Raw genomic sequence first — 20,611 nt, 5'->3', positions numbered from 1 at the left:
CGCTTTCCTGGCTTTCAAAGGGGGCGATGAGACAAATTAATGGAGGAGGAAATTCGCCTTGACAGCTGAATGGATTGTCAAGAGACAGAGGCAGTCTACCTCTCAGTAACAGGAGATGAGAATAAACCGCAGTAGAGGGAAGTCGCCTTCATCACATGCTCACTGTGAGCGTCCAAGGGTTATCTGGCTTGTTGCCATGGGAAAACCAAATGTAGACGGACCTTTGGTCCGTTCTTGCAGGGCTCTTATGAGCTGAGTCAAAACAACACGCCCAATTAAATGTGTGTATACACTCACATATAAACACCTGCATGTAGGACCTGCAATAAAACGTGCAGGATAGAGAGCTCCTGTTCAAGGATTCAGCCAGCCATGCCCATTTCCATGGGACTCCAATCCATTTCCCTTCCCTCTGGTTCTTTCTTTCTTTCTTTCTTTCTTTCTTTCTTTCTATACTGCCCAATAGCCGAAGCTCTCTGGGTGGTTTTCAGCCCACCCTCCTTCAGCATTCTATCCCCGCTGAGTATGCTCAGTTCTCATTGGGCTTTTTTTGTGGGAATGGGGGGGGATCCCCCCCAAAAAAGGTTTTTTTCCCCTAAAGATTTTTTGTATTTCTGCAAACCTTGGAATTGCCTCGAGTCTACTGTTACGTGCCTCTTGTGCATGGATGGGGCCGTTTTGGCTGCACAGGCAATAGTATTTGAAAAATGGAGATGCTATCAGTATATATGATGTGTGTGTGTATCTCTATATGGATGGATGGATGGATGGATGGGTATTAACATTGTCCACTGCAACCTGCTTAACCCCAGCCATTAAAATCCAGCCCAAACAAGAAAAGTGCACCTTTCATAGTTTCCCCAAACCCTTCTTCCAAACTTCCTTTCTTCTGTGAAGCCTTGAGCACAATCCCCTTATTCTCTGGAGAAACAAAGCCTGAGTATGTGTTAGTGACACAAATGCATGTTTCCCCCCAGGTTACTCCTTTTTCCACCTGCCTCCCCTTCCTCAGTTACCTCCCTTGTGTCAAATTTTAGATTGTAAGCCCCTTGGAGCAGAGATTTGCTTGCTTGTGTTCTGTAAAGCAGGGTGGGCATCCTAATTTTAAGAACTGCAAGTGATCCATTCAGGCCTCTTGCAAGAGCGATCTGTCCCTACCCTGGCAGCTTGCTGAGCGGGGAGAAAGAGGCAGAGGAAGAGAGAAAAGGGATGTTCATGGCAACTTCGACTCTGACCCCCCCACACACACACAGCTGCTTTCAGCTCTGCCCATTGCTGGCATGTGCCCCCCAAGAGATTACCCCCAAGGAAAACAGCCTGGCAGAAAAAAAGCCCCCCCCCCACTCCTTCTGTAGAGCATTGTGCACAATTACGGCATGATATAAATAATATGAACGTTCTTGTTCAGGCCAAGCTCTTGTCCTAGACCTCAGACAAGGTAGATCAGGATCTACTGGTAGATCTCTGGATGATTTGCAACAGACCGGTAACGATTTCTGAATCCCAATTATTTAGCTATAAAATGACTCTCACGCCCCCCACCCTGCCGCGCTACATTATACTGCTGAATTGAAGAACACTCGGGGTAACCAGGATTGGGTTTTTTGTGTGTGAAAGGTCAGTGAGCTTTCTGGTCCCCCAAGCAAACTCCTGGGCTCAGAATTCTTTCATTCTCAATGTGCGTCTTTTGCAGCGGGCCCCGACTCATGGATCTCAGGGTTCTAGTAAAAAACAAAAGAAGATCCCATAAGCCTCAAGTCTGCCCACCCCTGACTCCCTCTCGCAGCCAGATCAACTTTGTCTTCCACTCCATCTGCTCAGCTCTTTCTTCCAGACCCTGATTGCCTGTCCATAATCCTGCTGTCTCCCACACATTGCCTCCCCGGCTTACTTATGTTTGCTCCTAGTCAGTTGCAATTTCCTTGGACAGTTTTGACCAGCCCCAGTGAGACATTAAAACAGGAGGGGAAACCGGGGTGGGAGGGGCAATTTGGGGGGGGTCAGGATCTCAGCCATGTGCTGAGGCAGTCTTATTGGTTTACTAGTGAGATGTCCAGAGCCTGGTTGGATCAGCTCAAATGTCCACCTAGAGCAGCTTCTGGCTTCTAAAAGTGGACACAGCATGGCCTGCACATTCGCATCCATGCACATTCCCCGTGTTCACATCAGAATTGGTAAAACACAGTGCACAAAGCAATCTTGGTGTGTGATTGCACATATGTTTGAATCAAGATTATTTTTTCCTGTGCAGTTTGACTGATGTGCAGGATAGAGTTGGAGGCAACACGTATTTGGTTTGCATTTTAAGACGGACCTAATTCCTGAACTAATACACAAAGCCGAAAGCAATTCTTCTTCGGTGTTCACACTTCTCTGGGTTTTGCGACACAGCTCTCCGTTCAAACCCTGCGTACAAAAATGCATGCGTTAGGGGAGGAAATTGCATTCAAAAAAGTATGCGTTAGGGGAAATTGCATACCAAAATGTGTGTGAATTTTCATGCCCCCCAAACTACATATGTATTTTTCTGTAGACTGAAAAAAGATCTTGCAAAGTGGGACACAGGACAAAACAAACTTGTGCTTAAAAAATGCAAATGTTATAGAAAATGAAACATATTAATCCATTCCTAGTGCCAGCAGCACATTTAGAGCATCACACAAAAGGGATCTTGATGCATTCCTGTATAAAATCATGCCAAGATAGCTTTTTTGCAGTGTGTGTATAATCACCAACCAACATCGAAGACATGTTATATATACAAACGTAGCATTACATTCACATATTAACAGAACTATATAGCTACCTAATACATACCTATTACCTTCCCCCAGAAAGCAACGAACATATCTATATGTGTTTAATCAATGCACATACATGCACATGGTGACAAAGAGAGGAAAAAGAACATGCAAAGGAGCTGAACACAATCTGTGCATGCTCCGATTATGGAATTAATGTTAGATGTTCTCATAGTTCAACTGGGATCCAAAAGCGGTGGAATGCAGGTCAGAGCAAGCTGGAGGAACTATTAAAGAAAAAATGGAACGAGGGAATGTGTGAGGCCTGGTTTCAGAAGCTCTTCTGATAAAATCTGTCTTGCAGCTCCCCCTACCTTCCAGGAGACCCCACCAGCGTTCGTAGAAGTACAAAACGAAAAGCCTCTCACCCTCACCTGTTTGGCAGCTGGCAACCCTCAGCCGGTGGTCACTTGGAAGAGGAACAACCAAGCCATTGAAAGTGGAAACAAAGTGCAGGTATATTGTGTGTGTTTGTTTGTTTCTCTCTCTCTCTCTCTCTCTCTCTCCCTCTCCCTCTCTCTCCCTCTCCCTCTCCCAGGGCAGAGGGACTAGAAACATGCACCGACATGATCGTATTACAAGGTGGGGGAAACAGGGCCTTGTAACAGAGTTGGGAACTCGCAGAATTTCCAAGGCATAGAGCAAGGTTAGGCAATGTGTGCCCCCAAATGCCTTTCTGCTGCCCACCAAGGTACCCCACCCCACCCACTTAAAAAATTAATAAGTACGCATTTTGCTGTGAAATAAGTTTGTGTCGATGCTGAAAACTGTGGGTTCAAAGGAGTTGCTTAGTGTTTGGGGTCTCAGACCTCGTCTCTGCTTTGTACTCAGTCTTTGGGGCAGGTGGCTTTGTTAGCCCTCCCACAGCAGCCATTTTGTGGTGGTGCCCAGGAGAGTGTCTCAAATTGCCAGATGTGCTTGCGGACCAAAAAGGTTGCCTGACTCTGGCCTAGAGTGAGTAGGCCTCATGGTCACTGAGCAGATTGCGGAAGCACACCATTCTCACCACCCTTGTTCTCCCAAAACTCTGCTGCTGTTTTAAATGATGCTCTCCATTCTCTCTTTCCACCCCTATTTCATTGGAACTTCCTCTTAAGAAAACCTACATAGTTTCTCATCCTTAAAACCCTTCCCCAAAACATCATTGAAAACAACATCACCAGTTGTTTTCCAGGCCAAATTCAAGGTGTTGGTTTTGACCTTTAAAGCCCTATATGGTTCCGGCCCAGCCTATCTCACGGAGCGCCTCCAGCAACACCAGACAGGCCGCTCAACAAGATCAGCCTCGGATGGCCTTCTCTCTCCCATCAGCCAGGACAGCTAGACTGGTGGGGACGAGGGAGAGGGCCTTTTCTGTGGTGGCCCCCACTCTGTGGAACTCCCTCCCTGGGGAACTCCGTCATGCCCCCTCTTTAATGAGCTTCCGCCGTGCATTAAAAACGTGGTTGTTCAGGCAGGCATTTGGGGTGGGTTAGGGTATTTTAGAAAATCTTTTTATTGTAGAATTTTATTGTTTTAAACTGTTTTATTATATACTTTGTATATCGCCCAGAGTGGCTGAGTGACCAGCCAGATGGGCGATTAATACATTTAATAAATAAATAAACAAACAAATCATGAGGAGGGATCAGGTAGGGCAAAACCACCCACATAACTTGCTTCTTCTTTTTTTGCAACAGTTTTGTAATGGCAGTTCTCCCATAATTCCCTTGGGAATGATTCAGCCTTCCCAAACCTGGCACCCTCCAAATGTTTTGGACTACAGCTCCCGTCTTCCCTGACCAAACAACCAGGTTGGGGAAGGCTTGCTAATATGCAAGGAGAAAAGGCTTGTTTTAAATACCTCTCTCGAATAAATCTCTGATCTCAAGATATGACTGACCCCTGCTGGCTGCTTGAGCGAACACAAACATTTGTCTTGATCCATGGTGTCACTGACGGCATCCAAGCATTGCAGGGTGCAGCATTCCAGTTCAGACTTCCAGCCAGCCACACCCTCTTCCACTATATTCCATTCCGTTCCCTCCCACCTGGTTTCCCATTTTCCCATTTTTTCCTGTTTTTTCCAGTTTCCCATTTTCTTCCAGCCAGCCACACCCTCTCCCACTATATTCCATTCCATTCCCTCCCACCTGGTTTCCCATTTTCTTCCAGCCAGCCACACCCTCTCCCACTATATTCCATTCCATTCCCTCCCACCTGCTTTCCCATTTTCTTCCAGCCAGCCACACCCTCTTCCACTATATTCCATTCCGTTCCCTCCCACCTGGTTTCCCATTTTCTTCCCAGCAGTCACAGTATTCTGTGCTCACTGAGCATGCTCGGTCCTCATTGCACTATTTTGGGGTCCCCACCTCCCTCCTAAATATTTTTTGTACTTCTGCAATTCTTATTTATTACATTTATATCCCCCCTTTCTTCCATTGTAGAACTCAAGGGGGCTACGTGCGGTTCCCAGGTGGGCTCCCCTCCAAGCACTGACCCGACCCAGACCCGCTTAGCTTCAGCGAGGCGGCTGCCTCACGTGCCTTCCGACCATGCCTTGAAACCTTGGGGATCCCCCATGTCTGCTGATCCCTTTCTCTTGTGGGTGGTGCTGTTTTGACTACATACTTGAGTTCTGTTTTTGTACGTAGCAGCCTTCCCCAACCTGGTGCCCTCCAGATGGTTTGGAATTCAACTCCCATCAGCCCCAGCCAGCATGTCTGATGGTCAGGAATGATGGGAGTTGCCATCCAAAACATCTGGGAGGCACCGGGTTCAGGAAGGCTGGTATATAGGATAAAACTAGGGATGTGTGAGCCCATCCCCTTCCGGGTGCCCGCCCAGCCCCTGCTTGCCAGTCCCTGGACCGTGCTTGAGACCCTCCCATGCTCTTCAAGCAGCTTGCACTCACCCTGGCAACCTCGTCAAGCTTCACGCTCACCATTTGGTACACTAGCACCAAAATCTTAATCCTGGCCCAGTACCGAACAGGCAGCCAGTTTTATCTACAGATGGCGCAGGTACCTGATTCTGTCCGGGAATCCGGCGGAACCCCCCTGCCCATACCCCTGAGCCTCGCTCGCTGAGCCCCCACTCGCCACCTGCCCGTACTCAGTGAACGGCATGAACTCACCCCGGCAGCCTCGTCAAGCTCTACCGCCACCATAGGGCAGATGGGACTTGGAGTCCAACATTTGGAGGGCACCCTGGTTTAGAACAGGGATGGGTACGCTGCAGGCTTGCGGGACCGACCTCATTTTTTACTAGGAACCTGAGATCTGCCAGCCACAGGTGGGTGAAATGGAGGCAGTTCCCTGGCATTGGCAGCAGCAGAGATCTCTCCAGGCGCCACCATTTTTCTTTCCTATAAGCCCCTGGAATATTTATTTATTCATTCATTCATTCCATTCCATTTCATTTCTATACCGCCCAATAGCCAAAGCTCTCTGGGCGGTTTACAAAGATTAAAAACATTAAAAATACAGTATACAGATTTTAAAAGCCAATTACATAAAAAACACACAGACAATATACACAAAAGGACATATATCAAAGATTAAAAACATTAAAAATACAGTATACAGATTTTAAAAGCCAATTACATAAAAAACACACAGACAATATACACAAAAGGACATATATCTAAAACAACTGCAAACAGTCTAAAGCAAACAGCCATAACCATAAGCCATTCCAGGATCGATTAAAACTTATCATATGCGGCCAAATGCCTGGGAGAAGAGAAAGGTCTTAACTTGCTGCCGAAAAGATAATAGTGTTGGTGCCAGGCGGGCCTCGCTGGGGTTATATTATTGTTATTGTTGTTATTTTGTATTACATGTATATTCCGCCTTTCCTTCAAGGGTTCTCCACTCCCCACTTTTTCCTCGCAACAGCAAAAAAGATGACTAATCCCTAAAAAAAGGAGGCGGGGGGGACAACCAAAACAGCATAATGAGAATTATTTATTTATTCATTTCATTTCTGTACAGCCCAATAGCCGAAGCTCTCTGGGCAGTTCACAAAAACTAAAACCACAAAGCACAGCATCAAACAACATAAATATGAAAGCTTAAAACCACCATATAACGGTAGATCCAGAATGAAACCTTTCAGCAATGCAGAGATTTAAAATACAGATTTAAAACACCAGAGCTAAAAGACTAGGAAGCTAAAATGCTAAAATACTGGAGAATAAAAAGGTCTTCACTTGGTGCCAAAAGGGGCACAATGTAGGCACCAGGTGAACCTCTCTAGGGAGCTCATTCCACAGCTAGGGGCCACTGCAGAAAAGGCCCTCTTCCTGGGAGCCACCCGCCTGACTTCCTTTGGCAGGGGCCCCAGAGAAGGACCGCTGAAGATGATCTTAGGGTCTGGGCAGGCACATATGGGAGGAGGCAATCCTTCAGAGAACCTGGCGTCAAGCCATTAAGGGCTTTAAATGTTAATACCAGCACTTTGAATGGCTACATGGGAATTGGCAGAAGCTCTTCCCTGTGAAACGAGGAATTTGTTTTGCTCGTCTGTGAACACACCACTGCCTGGAGGTCTGAGTTCCTGGTGGACTGATCAGGAGGGTTGCACCTGCCCGGGCCAAATGCTGCCTGAATTGTCTCGTGCTTTCCGCCAGGTGAAGAATGGGACGCTTGTCTTTGCCAGCGTGGATCGGGCCAGTGCCGGGGCGTACACTTGCCACGCCACCAGCGAGGAGGGCACCGTCACCAGCACCACTCGCCTTCTGGTCCAAGGTGAGCAGGCGAAGAGGCAAAGTGTCCCCAGATTGGGCTGAGCAGCAGTTTCGCATAGGAGTGCAAGAAGCTGCCCATCAGACACCAGCCCGGCATTGTCTACTCCAGGGGTGGGCAACCTGCGGCCCTCCAGACACTTGGGCCTACAACTCCCATCGGTCTTCACCAGCACAGCCAGTGGTGAGGCCTGATGGGAGTTGTAGGCCCAAACGTCCAGAGGACCACAACTCCTGGTCTCCTCTGACCAACAGCAACTCTCCAAGGCCTAAGGCAGAGAAGGTTCTTTCCCATCACCGATTCCTTGATCTCTTTAACTGGAGACGTCAAGGTTCGAACCTGGGACTATCTGCATGCAACGCAGGTGCGCTACCACGGAGCTCCGGTCCATTCCCAGATTACTCTCCAGAAATTTTGGAACAGCCCAGAACAGTCTCAGGAGCAAGGGACGTCACTGGTCCCCACAGGGAAACTTAGCATGGTTTCCGAGACCTCCTCCTGCACTTGAATCCCGAGTGTGCTGTTGGGCCCGTCGCCCCTCCGCCCCTCATGCGGCGTGCTTGCTTCCCTCTCATCCTCCAAGGGCCGCCGGTGATTGTGGTGCCCCCACAGAACGTCACGGTCAACCTCACCCAAGATGCCTTCTTGGCCTGCCAAGCCGAGGCCTACCCTGCCAACCTCACCTATAGCTGGTTCCAAGGGAACACCAACGTTTTTCACCTCAGGTAAGTACACGTGTGTTTTGGGGCGGGCGGGGGGCAGAGAATCACTCACTGGGCATTCGGCCGGTTGGGTGTGTATCATTCCCACATACAGAATCCCCGTATGTGTCCATGTGGTATATATCATGTGTACACACATATATGGACTTTCATGATTTCCATAGGGGCCTCAAGAGAGAAAAGGGTAGGTGGTCACCTTCCTCCGCCCTTGCTCTGGGTGAGGGATGCAGAACCTCCTGCAGCCCGAAGGCCGAATTCCATTTCCCAGAAGCTCTCGGGGGCCGCGTTCCAGGGTGGGCGGAGCCAAAGGCAATGGGGGCAGGACCAAAAGGGCAGCTCACAGCTCTCGCCACCAGGAACGGAGCCTTAGGAGAGGCACTTCAACCTTCGAGAATGGGGGGGAAACTGCACAAAAGCCAGGAAATGGCCAAATTGGTAGTCAGGGGTAGGAGGCGTGGCCTGCTATGGAACCTCAGTGGGCTGGATGGGGAGCTCAGGTGGGCCGGGTTTGGTTCTTCAGCCAAAGGTTCTGCACCCGTGCTCTAGGTGATCACCGGGCGGTCCTTCCTCCTGGGCTCCTTCCTTTTGCTCGTATGGCAGAACTAGCTCCTAGATTGTCTGCTACCTTCACAGCCAAGCTATTGCTCCTTTTGTCGTTCTCCTCTGGACTCCCCCTGCCCCGTGTCCTTCACCCTCTTCCCCCGGCTCAGTTCTGTGGTCTTGGTGCAGTAGCAGAACCCGCTCCTTCCCCCCACCCCCTGGCATTTTCAACTTGTATAGGCCTTTTTGTCGGGGAGAGAGATGGCTCCAGAAAAGGCCAACCCGAAGACATCTGGGAGTTGCGGGAGACAATGTTGTACGTGCTGCTTTGTGGCTTCCGATCACCTCACGCTCCTGTTCCTCCCGCTCCTTCAGCAACCTCCAGTCCCGAATTCGCGTCTTGGTAGACGGGAGCCTCTTGGTCCAGAAAACGACCCCGGAGGATTCGGGACGATACACCTGTGTTCCCAGCAACGGGCTAAGGAGATCACCTTCCGCCTCGGCCTTCCTCACGGTTCTGTGTAAGCATTGTATCCCCCAGGCCGCCAACTGGCTGGGGCAATCTAAGGGGGTGGGAAAGTTGGATTGGAAGCAGACAGAATGAAGCGTCCATTCTACCAGGGCTGAGATCAGCCTCTGTTGTGGGGATGGGGAACCTTTGGCCCAGGGATCTAATCTGGATCACAGAGGTTCCCCATGCGGCCCACAGAGGCTCCCTCCCAGCCCCACCGCTCCCCCAAGCTCTGCAAAAGCTAGTGGGGAGAAGAATCTCCACTGTTATCTCCAATGAGTGGTTGGAGATAACAGCAGGTTTTCCTTTAGCACGCTGCTTAGGGGTGGACGAAAGTCACTTACCTGTCCTCGAAGGACGTTCGCGGTGGGGGGGAGGCGCTTCGCTGCTCCCCCAGCGAAGTTCAGGCCGGGGGGGGGAGGCTTCCCGCCTCGGCCCGGCCGAAATTCAGGCCGGGGGGGAGGCTTCCCGCCTCGCCCGGCCGCGAACGCGAAAGTTTAAAAAAAAAAAAAAAACGCCCCCTGATAGGATACGTGACGATTCACGTAGCCTATCACGGCTAGATCTGCAAAGTCAGCCGTGATAGGCTATGTTAATCGTCACGTAGCCTATCACAGGTGACTTAAAAAAAAAAAAAAAAAGCACGTACGCTAATGGTGGCCCCCATAGGGAGCCGCCATTCGCGTTCCTTATTTAGTCACTGTAGTCTACGTAAATGTTTTTATCCGTTTTTATCCATTATCCGTACACACTTTTTTTTTTTTTTTAAGTCACCCGTGATAGGCTACGTGACGATTGACGTAGCCTATCATGGCTGACTTTGCAGATCTAGCCGTGATAGGCTACGTGAATCGTCACGTAGCCTATCAGGGGGCGTTTTTTTTTTTTCTTTGATTGCAATGGCGGCGGCGGCAGCCGGTCGAAAGACCGGCTGCCGCTCCCGCCCCGCTCGAACACCCGCCAAACCGCCGGCCAGACCCGCCGCCGGGAGGGACATTCAGCGAAGGTAAGTCCCGTCCTGGGGGGGGTGCGGGGGGCGGGGGGGGTTCGGAGGATTTCTCCCCGAAACTTGTTCGGGGGGCCGAACACGTTGGCGCTCAGCCCCCCGAAGTTTCGGGGAGAAATTCTCCGCCAACCCTGTCGCTGCTCCCCTTCCCAATTGGGAGAGTGAGCAGCTTTGCCTGCCAGACTTCCTCCCCAATGGGGGAAGGCGGGGGCAAGCAAAGCCACCCTGCCCAAAGTGTCTGCTTGAGGGGCGCTCCTCCAGCCAGCATCTTGTTTGGTGGGGGGGGTCTTCCCTGGCCAGGAAAGCCTGTGCAGAGCAAAGCTGGGTTCCCAACCAAGGCACCGGCTAGGATGAACTCCGGATGACCGGCACTGCCCCCAGACATCACCCAGCCCACAGAGGGACTCAGTGGGGAGTCATTCCCCCCACCCATACAATTCCCCACCCCTGCTCTACTGAAGGAATCCTCACATTTATTTATTTATGTTTTATTTATTTCATTTCTATACCGCCCAATAGCCGAAGCACATTGCTGGACTACAGGACTGTTGCCACATGGTCTGAGTTCCTCTCCCGGTCAAAGATCTGAGGATCTGATTGAAGGCACAAGCCACCCTTTGCTGCTCCATGTCTCTCCCCTGGCTTCACACACCACCATCTTACCTTGGCATCCCACTGTCTGAATCCTAGAACAGTAGGGTTGGAAGGGGCCTATAAGCCCCTCGAGCCCAGCCCCCTGCTCGGTGCAGGAATCCAAGTCGGAGCGTCCCTGACAGGTGGCTGCCCAGCCTCGCCTTGAGTGCCTCCAGTGGGGGAGAGCCCACCACCTCCCTGGGTCATGGGTTCCATCGTCCTATTGCTCTAACAGTCAGGACGTTTTTCCTCCCGCAGATCCGGCGCGTGTGAGCGACATGCCTCCCGAGACCCTCCTGCCAACAGGAATGCAAGGCACCCTCAGGTGCCCCAACAAGGCCAACCCCCCGCTGCTCTTCGTCAGCTGGACCAAAGATGGGCAACCGCTGGAGCTGGGCAAGGTAGCTCGTGCGCACATCCGCCGACGCGCCCTCTGCGCTCGCTCGACCTGTGCCCTTCTTCTCAAGAACCCTCTTCTCATCGGAGCACTCTCTCCCGCACCCCGCCCTGCTCCCTTCCTGCAGTTCCCCGGTTGGTCCATGAGTCCGGACGGCACCCTTGTCATCGCTACAAGCAACGACGACGCCCTGGGTGTGTACGCTTGCACCCCGCACAACAGCTATGGGACCGCTGGCTCTTCGGCACCCACTCGCGTCCTCTTGAAGGTGAGTGGCGGAGGAAGCAGGGCGAGTGCAAGGTGGCCTTTGACCTTCTGCATTAAGAACGGAAGTAGCTGTATAAAGGGGTAGGGCAAATGCTTGCTCCCTCAAGGCGTTCGGGTGGCCCGCTCCCATTGCCGTTACATAGGAAGCGGCTACTTGCTGCGTGTACGGGACCATTATTCTGAGTCGGACCCTTCGGCCATCTAGCCCAGTATTATCAACACTGACTGGCAGCAGCAGCTCTCTGGGGTTTCAGGTTACAGCTGTTCCCTAAGTTTCTAGTCCTCATGGTTCCAGGGAAAGTGCTAATTTAAATCTGAGCATAGGAAGCTGCCTTATACTGAGTCGGACCCTTCGGCCATCTAGCCCAGTATTGTTGACACTGACTGGCAGCAGCAGCTCTCTGGGGTTTCAGGTTACAGCTGTTCCGTAAGTTTCTAGTCCTCGTGGTTCCGGGGAAAGTGCTAATTTAAATTGGAGCATAGGAAGCTGCCTTATACTGACTTGGACACTTCGGCCATCTAGCCCAGTATTATCGACACTGACTGGCAGCAGCAGCTCTCCAGGTTTTCAGGCAGGTGTTTTTCCTGCCCTCCCTGGAAGTTGAATCTGGGACCTTCTGCATGCAAAGCAGGTGCGCTATCACCGAGCTATGGCTCTTCCCCCCAAAAGACAGCAAGTTTCCAGTCCTCATAGCTTTGAATAAGGGGCTGATTTAAATACGAACATGAGAACCTGCCTTATATGGAGTCAGACCGTCAGTCTGTCTAGCCCAGTACTGTCGACGCTGATTGGCAGCAGCGGCTCTCCAGGGTTTCAGGCAGGATCCCTTCCTAGCCCTACTTGCACATGCCAGGGACTAAACCTGGGCCCTTCTACACGCAAAACAAGGGCTCTATCAATGAGCGACTTCATTTTTAAATGAAAATTCCCAGCCGGTAGTTTCCCGACGAAGTTGTGAACCGTTCAGAGGCTTCGGTCTGCATTGACTGTTTTTATATTTACTGCCACTTCTTCTTAAGGTGCCATCTCCTATCCGCGGTGAGCTATCATTAGAGCAATTTTCGTTTTTGACACCGCTGTTCTGAATAGTTGTATAGAAGTACAGCTAAGCCGTTCCCATCTTCTTTCGCCATGATGGCCGTCTTCTTCCCGCTGATCTCTTTCCTATTAAGGCACGCTAATGATACGATAGGGCCCTCAAAGCAGTCTCTGCTCACCTCCCCCTGTCTCCTCACCTTGCCCATTTCAGAAGCTGATTATTATCCCCCGTACAAGGCACGTATCATGTTTTATATCATCCCAGGATCCTCCCGTTTTCACCCTGCGGCCCAAGGAGGAGTATTTCCAGGAGGTGGGGCGGGAGCTGCTCATCCCGTGTGCTGCCCGAGGTGACCCCCTGCCCGTCATCTCTTGGACCAAGGTAGGACACGGGCTCTGTTGCTCCAAAATTGGTTTTAGGTATCTGTTGTCTCTGTGTGTGCCATCCGTTTCTATGGTTTTATGTACACGGCTTCTGTATCGTGTATTTGAATGGCTTTTTAATTTTTGCGAACCGCCCAGAGAGCTTCGGCTGTGGGGCGGTATAGAAATATCAGAAGTGAAATGACATGTTGAAGACCAGAGGTATCCTGGATACACTTTCCAGAAACTTCTGTAGCCTCGAGTGCGGGGGGGGGGGGGGGTATTTTTCTGCAGCGGCCTTTCTTTGTGTTTCTTTGCAGTTTTCCATTCTCCTTCTCCCTCCTCCGAGGAAGGAGCATTCTCCTCTGCTTTGTTCCAGCGATTGTTACAATACAATAGTATAGTTATCAGGGGCCTTTCTGGGGCCCGATTCTCTTGGGGGTCTTGATCAGCACTGGCTCACTTTGCTCTCCCTTTTTGCCCTGCAGATGGGCAGCCAGGGCCTGGCAAATGCCCAGGTGGACAGGAACAGCAGCTTGATCCTGCACCCCCTGACCAAGGAGCAGCACGGCTTATGGGAGTGTGCTGCCAATAATGGCGTGGCCCGGGTCAGCGCCGCAACCACTGTCTACGTACTGGGTGAGTGTTTTATTCGAAGTGCAGTAGAGTTAGCTGAACCACACCCAAGTGCATTGAAAAGCCTTTAGGATGGAAGAGGAAACGAGCTACGACTGAGGGCGGGGGGACGCCTGCCCTTTTATTGGGTACGTCTGCGGAAGTCAGAAAAGCACACTGCTAGTGGGTGGTGGGTTCAAACGGACTCCCTGTGATTGAATCAGCGTCGCCTGCTGGCTACTCTGAGAGCGTTTGGTTCCTAGTGGGTGTGGGGCATGAGCGCAGTTCCTTCTGTGTAGCATGTTCTAGCTCCTGGCGTGAAGCAAACACCTTTTCCCGGCACAAGGCAAGCTCGCTCTGCTTCCACGCTGTGGGGTGGCTTAAGAGGCAGGATCTTCTGAGTCAGGAACACAACTAGACAGGGGCAGGAACTTGCAAGTAGCTGGTGACCTGCACCCTGAGTTTATTTTGAACCAGTTGGCCATTCGCATGCTACTCTCTTGACCACGCAACGCCAAGAGGACCGGCTCTGGTCAGTCCAGGGGCGTGCTGCCAATTGCAGCAGCTAATCCAGGGGTGCACAACCTTTTGGGGGCCCCATTGGGCAGCGCCAGGTGGCCGCACACGCAAGCGTATGCACAGAACGCAGAAGCCTGGGGATTCCCTTGCTAGTTCTGGCACTAACCAGGGAATCCCTTCCTTATCTCCAGTCTCTTGTCAGAGATAAGGAAGGGACTCGCCTGCTAGCGGGGGAAGTCCCAGGCAGTGCTGCAGTGGCAGCAGATGCAGGGCAGGGGGGTGGGTTGGGACACCAGGAATGGCTTGGCAGGCCGCATGCGGCGTTCCATAAGCAGGGTGCCACGACTGAGAAGGCCCTCACTTTTGTAGCCGCCCACTTGAACCTCCTTCAGCGGGGCCAGCCGTAGAAGTTGACAAAACTACTTTTGATAAGACCCTGGTGCCAGGGCAGATTTAACCAGCCACAAAGCCCGGTCCAGCTCTCTTTGACACCCTATTGGAGCCAAGCTGGTGCAGCGTCTCCCCTCTTCTTCTTCTCTCTCTCTCGAACTAGGCACCAGCCCCCATGCCGTGGCTAACGTCTCAGTGCTGCCCCTCCAGCAGGCAGTCAACATCTCTTGGGAGCCTGGCTTTGACGGGGGCTACTTCCAGAGGTTCAGCATCTGGTACACGCCACTGTGAGTCCTCTGTCGTTTGCATGCTGTGCATTCCTTTTTTCTCCCCCTCTCTCTGTCAACATCAACTGTTTCCTGGCGGTTTCTTCCAAGAACTCAGAAGGGTTTTTTCTGCCTTCTGTTCAAAACCACATGGGCGCTTTTTTTCCCTCTAGTTTTTATTTTTTTTAATTTGTTTATTACATTTATTAATCGCCCATCTGGCTGGTCACCCAGCCACTCTGGGCGATGTACAGAGTGTATAATAAACAGTTTAAAACAATAAAATTCTACAGTAAAAACATCATATTTCTAAAAATACCCTAACCCACCCCAAGAGTTTGGACTCTTCTCTTTTAAATGAACCTCTTTCATCCCGAGGGCTGGATTAAATTTCAGAGAAGCTCTCGGGGGCTGCATTCCAGCGGTGGGTGGAGCCAGAGGCAAAAGGGGTGGGGCCAAAAATACAAAAAAATACCAGCATATTGTAGCTTAAAGTTCTTATTGCCAGCTACTATGACTTCAGAGAGGTGTTTCAACCTTTTTTTTTGGGGGGGGGGGAACTGCGCCAAAGCTGAGAGACGACCACATTGGTATTTGGGGGAAAGGGGTGGGCCAAGGGAAGAGGGTGTGGTCATCTGGGGAACCCCAAAGGGTTGGAATCGGCCCCCGGGCCTCAGGTTCCCCATCTCTGCTTTAATGGCTGTAACCCCTCCATTTCTGTGCCCTCCACAGGTTGAAACGCCTCAACCGCCCTCACCATGAATGGGTCTCACTGCGGGTTCCTGCTGGTTCTTCCCACATCCTAGTGGACAACCTGCAGCCAGACACCGACTACCAGTTCAGCGTTCTGGCCCAGAACAAACTGGGTAGCGGTCCCTTCAGCGAGATCATCACCACTGTGCCACTAGGTGAGAGGAATTACTGTGGGGTCTGGTGGGGTTTTAAAACATAGTTGTTTCTGCATTGTACAATTATGTCAGAAGCCGCCTTGGGGGGCAGGGGGCTTACCCCATAATGTGGGTGATGAACCTTCTCAGTCAGAGGGGCAAATTCCATTTCAGAGAAGCTGCCAGGGGCCACATTCCAGACATGGTGAGTTTTTAATCAGGTCCTGGATTGTCCTTGGTTGACAGTTTAAAAACTGTTTTCGATATACGTTGTCTGTGTGTGTGCCATCTGCTTATATGTTTTTATGTAAATGGTTTTGCACATTGTATAATGTATGTTGAATGTATTTTAATTTTTGTGAACCGGCAGAGGGCGTTGGCTATAGGGCAGTACAGAAATATATGGAATGAATGAATGAATGATGCTCGTACTTACAAGTAAGCATGAGCATCATGTCTGCTCACAATAACCCTCTGCAAAACATGGCTCAGAAGGAAACAGTACTGAATCGCTCCACAGCTTCCTACTCTGCTCCTCAGGTAATACTGCAACTGATTAGAGTAACTGACAGGAGTAACTGATCTAAGTAATTGATGGATAAAACAACAACTGATTGGAGAAAACTGTGTTCTTGCTAAGCACCGAGAAAGGGAATCTTTAAGCACTTTAAGGCAATCGCTCTCCCCTCTGCTGGCTATTGCTTTAAAGCCCCATTTGTAGACTTCCCTATTTCAATTTCTAAAATGTGGTTTTGCATTCTGATCACTTGAAATTTGGAAGGAAGGAAACACACACACATGCGCACCTCACAAAGAAAGACCTGGAATTGTTTTCTGCTAGATTCTGATCTTCTGGCTTGAAATTCATAACCACTCACTTTTGCAAGCCTGGAAATACAGAGTTTGGAACATTTGACATTTGAAATGGAATATTTCCCAAACATGGCTTTTCACTGATATACTTTCTTCTTCTCCTTCTCCTCAGGTTTCCCAACAACCACCGTGCCGTCTGACCCCCCAGCTACCACCTTGCAGATCTTTCTTTCCCCACCCCAGTCCCTGATAGCCAACGAAACCACGCGTGGGGTTCTGCTGCTGTGGGAACCCCCGTCCCAGTCCTCTGTGGCCCTGAGTGGCTACGCCCTGGAGCTACGGCAAAACCAGGGGGGCTGGGAGGTGCTCGACAGATCCATTCCTAGCTCTGAGACGCAGTTCCTGGTGCCTGGACTCATCAAGGTGGGTTTGGAAGAGCGTCAAACATCCAGTTCCAGAACCAGCCCTAGTAGGAGTTGCGTGTGCAGTTAGCTGCAAGCGTGGGTGCAGGGCGTATGACAGGCTGAGTCATGGTCACAACTGACACAATTCCTGAGAAGCTCAGCTTTCACTTTTAAAAGGACAGCCAGGTTTCTAGTCCTTATGGCTGCTTTGAAGTGTGGGGGACACATCTCCGATGCCGAGATGGGACCGAACAAGGCTTTAGTTGATGTCGCTGCTCTGCACAAGCTCCCTGCCCACCCAGGCGACTACCGGATTTGGAACTAATTATGAAAAAGAGTATTCCTTTCTGAGGTTGTCAAGGCAGAGACATGCCCATGGTGCAGTCACGATGGCTGTGGGGAGATGGCACCTTCCGCGGAGGGTGCTCACAGTCAGTGGTGCCACTAGGGTTGGACCTTGGGCCCAAAGTCCAGGGCACCGCAGCCCAGGGGGACCCAAATGACCGCTCAGAGAGCAGCAGGTGATGAGGCCATCAGGGCAGCCGAAACAGGCTCTGTTTGGTTCTTGCAGTCACAATGGTGCTATGATTCAAGTGAGTTTAAGCTGCTGCTGCTGCTGCTGCTGTATTATTATTATTATTATTATTATTATACGGGTTGGCAAACAGTTTTGTTGTTGTTCGAACCTATCAGGAGTGTAGACGCTGCTTTAAAGCATGAAATGGTGGTTGGAAGGGATAAGAGAGACGTGAGTTGTACGCCAGCTTCACAACTGAACTAACACATGGTTATCTAAAGCCCCCGCCTCCCCACCGCCATTAAATCCAGGGTCTAAAATTACCCAGCTGCACCACTGCTCACAGCATACATCTCCTTTCCCTGCCCCACGCAGGACGCCTTCTATGAGTTCCGCCTGGTGGCCTTTGCTGGTAGCTTCATCAGTGACCCCAGCAGCACAGTCAACGTTTCCACGACAGGTAAGGCCCGTGTGGTTGGGGGCAGCAAATCCTGCAGCATGGAGATTGGCTTGCTTGCAGGAGTCCACTGGAGCTGTTGGAAGATAACTTTCAGCGACTGTCACTGTTGTTGCTAACCCTGGGAAGGACCATCCAGCACCTTCTTTAATGTCTCTCCCACGCCTGGCAAAGACCTTTCTATTTTCCTTCCTATTTTCCTTAAGTAAGGATCCTACGATCCTTAGTTAATGCCAGCGCTCCAACACCTTCCACCCAGACCAGGTGGAAACCAGTGCTGCGGGTCTCTTTTTATCCTGTTCCAAACCCAGTCCTTCACTCTTTCATCCTCCCTCCCTTCCCTCAGTGAGGATGAGCTGGGTTTTTCATGCCTCTCCAGCTGTGCTGGCCTCTCGGCAGGCCTTCAAGCCCTGTGTGTTTGAGGGTCTCCTGGGAGCCTCTGGCTGGCCGCAATGGGATGCTCACCCACAAGGTGCTCACCTCGATGGGCTCAGTCCCCTCTAAGTTGTTCCAGATTATTATTTCTGCCCGTCGAGACCTCTTCCTGCGCTCCTCCCCACTGTGACTGATGCATGCCCCTTGCCGCCACCTCCTCCTCTCCCCATCAGGCATGGAGGTCTATCCATCCCGGACCCAGCTTCCTGAGCTCCTGCCGCAGCCTGTGCTGGCCGGTGTGATCGGGGGCGTCTGCTTTCTCAGCACAGCTGTCATCTTCAGCACCATGGCGGCTTGCATCATGAACCGTAGACGAGCGGCCCGTCTCCGCAAACGCAGGCAAGGTAAGGAGGGCAGCGGTGACCAGATCCGGGATACATATGGGAGTCTGTGGTGCGGGAGGGCAGGCAGGGGGGGTGTCATGAGGCAGCCCCTTCCAAAAGGCCATTGGCTGGGGAGGGAGTGTGGGCCGCAGGCGAGAGTCAAGAGGATCACGTGTGCAGGGGAGATCTCAAAACCCCTTCCGTTGGAATGATGTTACATTATGACATAGCATCACTATGGGAGGAGAGATGACACCCCCCCACACACACACACACACACACATTATTGTGGGGTTTTTCTACCTACTAGGACAATTAGCCCCTACATTCCCAGTTCCTTCCCCCAAAGAGAAACTTCAGGGGGAAAGGAACATGGAGCAGTTATGGTTCAGATGTCAAGTTTCTGGGATGAAATCAATTACTTCTGTGTCTCAGCTTAGTTTCCCCTCAGAGGAAAGAGCTCCAGGGACTTAAAACAGTTAAGGACCAATGCATCCTCCAGCGATTGCGGAATATGGTGTCTGGTGCAGAATCCAGCCTTCTGAGGATCCCAACGTTGCATAAATACCTTAAGGACTACCCTCACCCCTATAGCCCTGCCCATATTCTGTGATCTGCTGCAGAGGTCCTGCACGTCTGCCTGCCAGTAAAGTCAGGCTAGCGAGTGTTTGAGACAGAACCTTCTCGGTGGTGACCCCACAGTTCTGGACCTCCCTTCCAGTTAACTTGCGCTTGGCCCCTTCAATGCAGGCCTTTAAGTGGGACTTGAAAACTGATCTCTTCACAGCAGCTGTTCCTTAAAAGTGTAAATGGCATGTAAGATTCAAAGCAGCTATGGACATAAGTACCTCCCTCTTCCCAGTACTTATGCTCATAGTTATATGTTATATATATATATATAACATATTTATATGTGTTGCTTTCTGAGGGCTTGCCTCTGAAAAGTGGCTTATAAATACTTTAAATGAAAGAATAAAATACATTTCATTATGCAGAACCTGTTTGGGCCACAACATCCAGCTTATTTTGGAGGGCTGCAGCGGTCTGGAACTTTCAGGCCCGCTTGTAGCATTTCTTGTTTCATTATGGTTACTCTGATTTGTTAGCTGCTGGGGGGGGGGGGGAAGAAAGAAAGAAAGAAAGAAAAAAAGAAAGAAAGAAAGAGTGTGTGTGTGTGTATAGTGTTTCTGTTTAAAGAAATTGTGTTTAAGGCTGAAAAGGAATGTATATAGAAGCAAGAAAACAGGCTGAAAGAGAACCCAAACAGAATCACTTCAAGCCGCCCCACCAAATCTGGCAAGCTCAAACCACCTGTTAGTTTGCTTCTCTTTTTTCATTTCACTTGCCTTTCCAACATCTGCAGTACCCAGCCCCAAGGACATTATTTATTTACATGTTTTTATTTTGCCTTTCTCTCCACATATGGGGTCTTCTGGGCAGCGAACGATCGTACAATAAATACAATAAAAGGAAACAAAAAATGACAGATCACAAACAGCACAACAGCCAGTAAGAAATAATAATAGAACAGATTTTCGTTTTTTAAAAAAATCAAATAGAAATAACAGCTGCAGTGGCCTGGAAAAAGCATATAGAGAGCCAGAAGCAATCTCACATGTCAGCAGCCCACAGACTCTCCTGCTAGGGCTTGGGTTTTGCAGGGGAAATGGTAGCAGACTTACTTAGGTATGTAAGGGAAATTATCATCTGGTAACGACATTTCAGGTAAGGTCAGATTCAGGAGAATGTAGCTTGACTTGGCAAGTCACGTCCAGATTCATGCAGGCCTTATCAGACCACGGAAAACTCTCAGGGAGCTCTGCTAGCTATAACTATCCCCCCACCCCACCACCAATTTGTAGGTAATGGAGGGATGTTGTCTCAGTGAAGAGCTGAAGCCTTATCCGAGACTTGCAAGGCCTATTCTGCAACTGGCTGTGCCTCCCTAGAGCTGGCTGTGTTTTTTAAAGGGACTT

General features: G+C 50.5%; 1 protein-coding gene across 1 annotated transcript in view; it reads left to right on the top strand.

The window, feature by feature from the left end:
* Positions 1 to 20,611, top strand: part of IGSF9 (immunoglobulin superfamily member 9) — a 58,257-nt gene that overhangs the window by 26,078 nt on the left and 11,568 nt on the right. The window contains exons 4-16 of the mRNA XM_084824036.1: positions 3,106 to 3,257; positions 7,417 to 7,534; positions 8,115 to 8,256; positions 9,169 to 9,314; positions 11,202 to 11,344; positions 11,468 to 11,608; positions 12,912 to 13,028; positions 13,498 to 13,648; positions 14,697 to 14,820; positions 15,532 to 15,707; positions 16,672 to 16,922; positions 17,796 to 17,880; positions 18,486 to 18,656. Coding sequence (XP_084680162.1) covers positions 3,106 to 3,257; positions 7,417 to 7,534; positions 8,115 to 8,256; positions 9,169 to 9,314; positions 11,202 to 11,344; positions 11,468 to 11,608; positions 12,912 to 13,028; positions 13,498 to 13,648; positions 14,697 to 14,820; positions 15,532 to 15,707; positions 16,672 to 16,922; positions 17,796 to 17,880; positions 18,486 to 18,656 — 1,917 coding nt within the window. The remainder of the gene's footprint in view (positions 1 to 3,105; positions 3,258 to 7,416; positions 7,535 to 8,114; positions 8,257 to 9,168; positions 9,315 to 11,201; positions 11,345 to 11,467; positions 11,609 to 12,911; positions 13,029 to 13,497; positions 13,649 to 14,696; positions 14,821 to 15,531; positions 15,708 to 16,671; positions 16,923 to 17,795; positions 17,881 to 18,485; positions 18,657 to 20,611) is intronic.

The sequence above is a fragment of the Heloderma suspectum genome, chromosome 17 (genome assembly GCF_057233095.1).
Source record: "Heloderma suspectum isolate Gila_16-S chromosome 17, 16-S_ref, whole genome shotgun sequence".
In the NCBI taxonomy this organism is placed as follows: domain Eukaryota; kingdom Metazoa; phylum Chordata; class Lepidosauria; order Squamata; family Helodermatidae; genus Heloderma; species Heloderma suspectum.
Note: the sequence above shows the minus strand (reverse complement) of the source record. Positions and strands in the feature narration are given on the sequence as shown.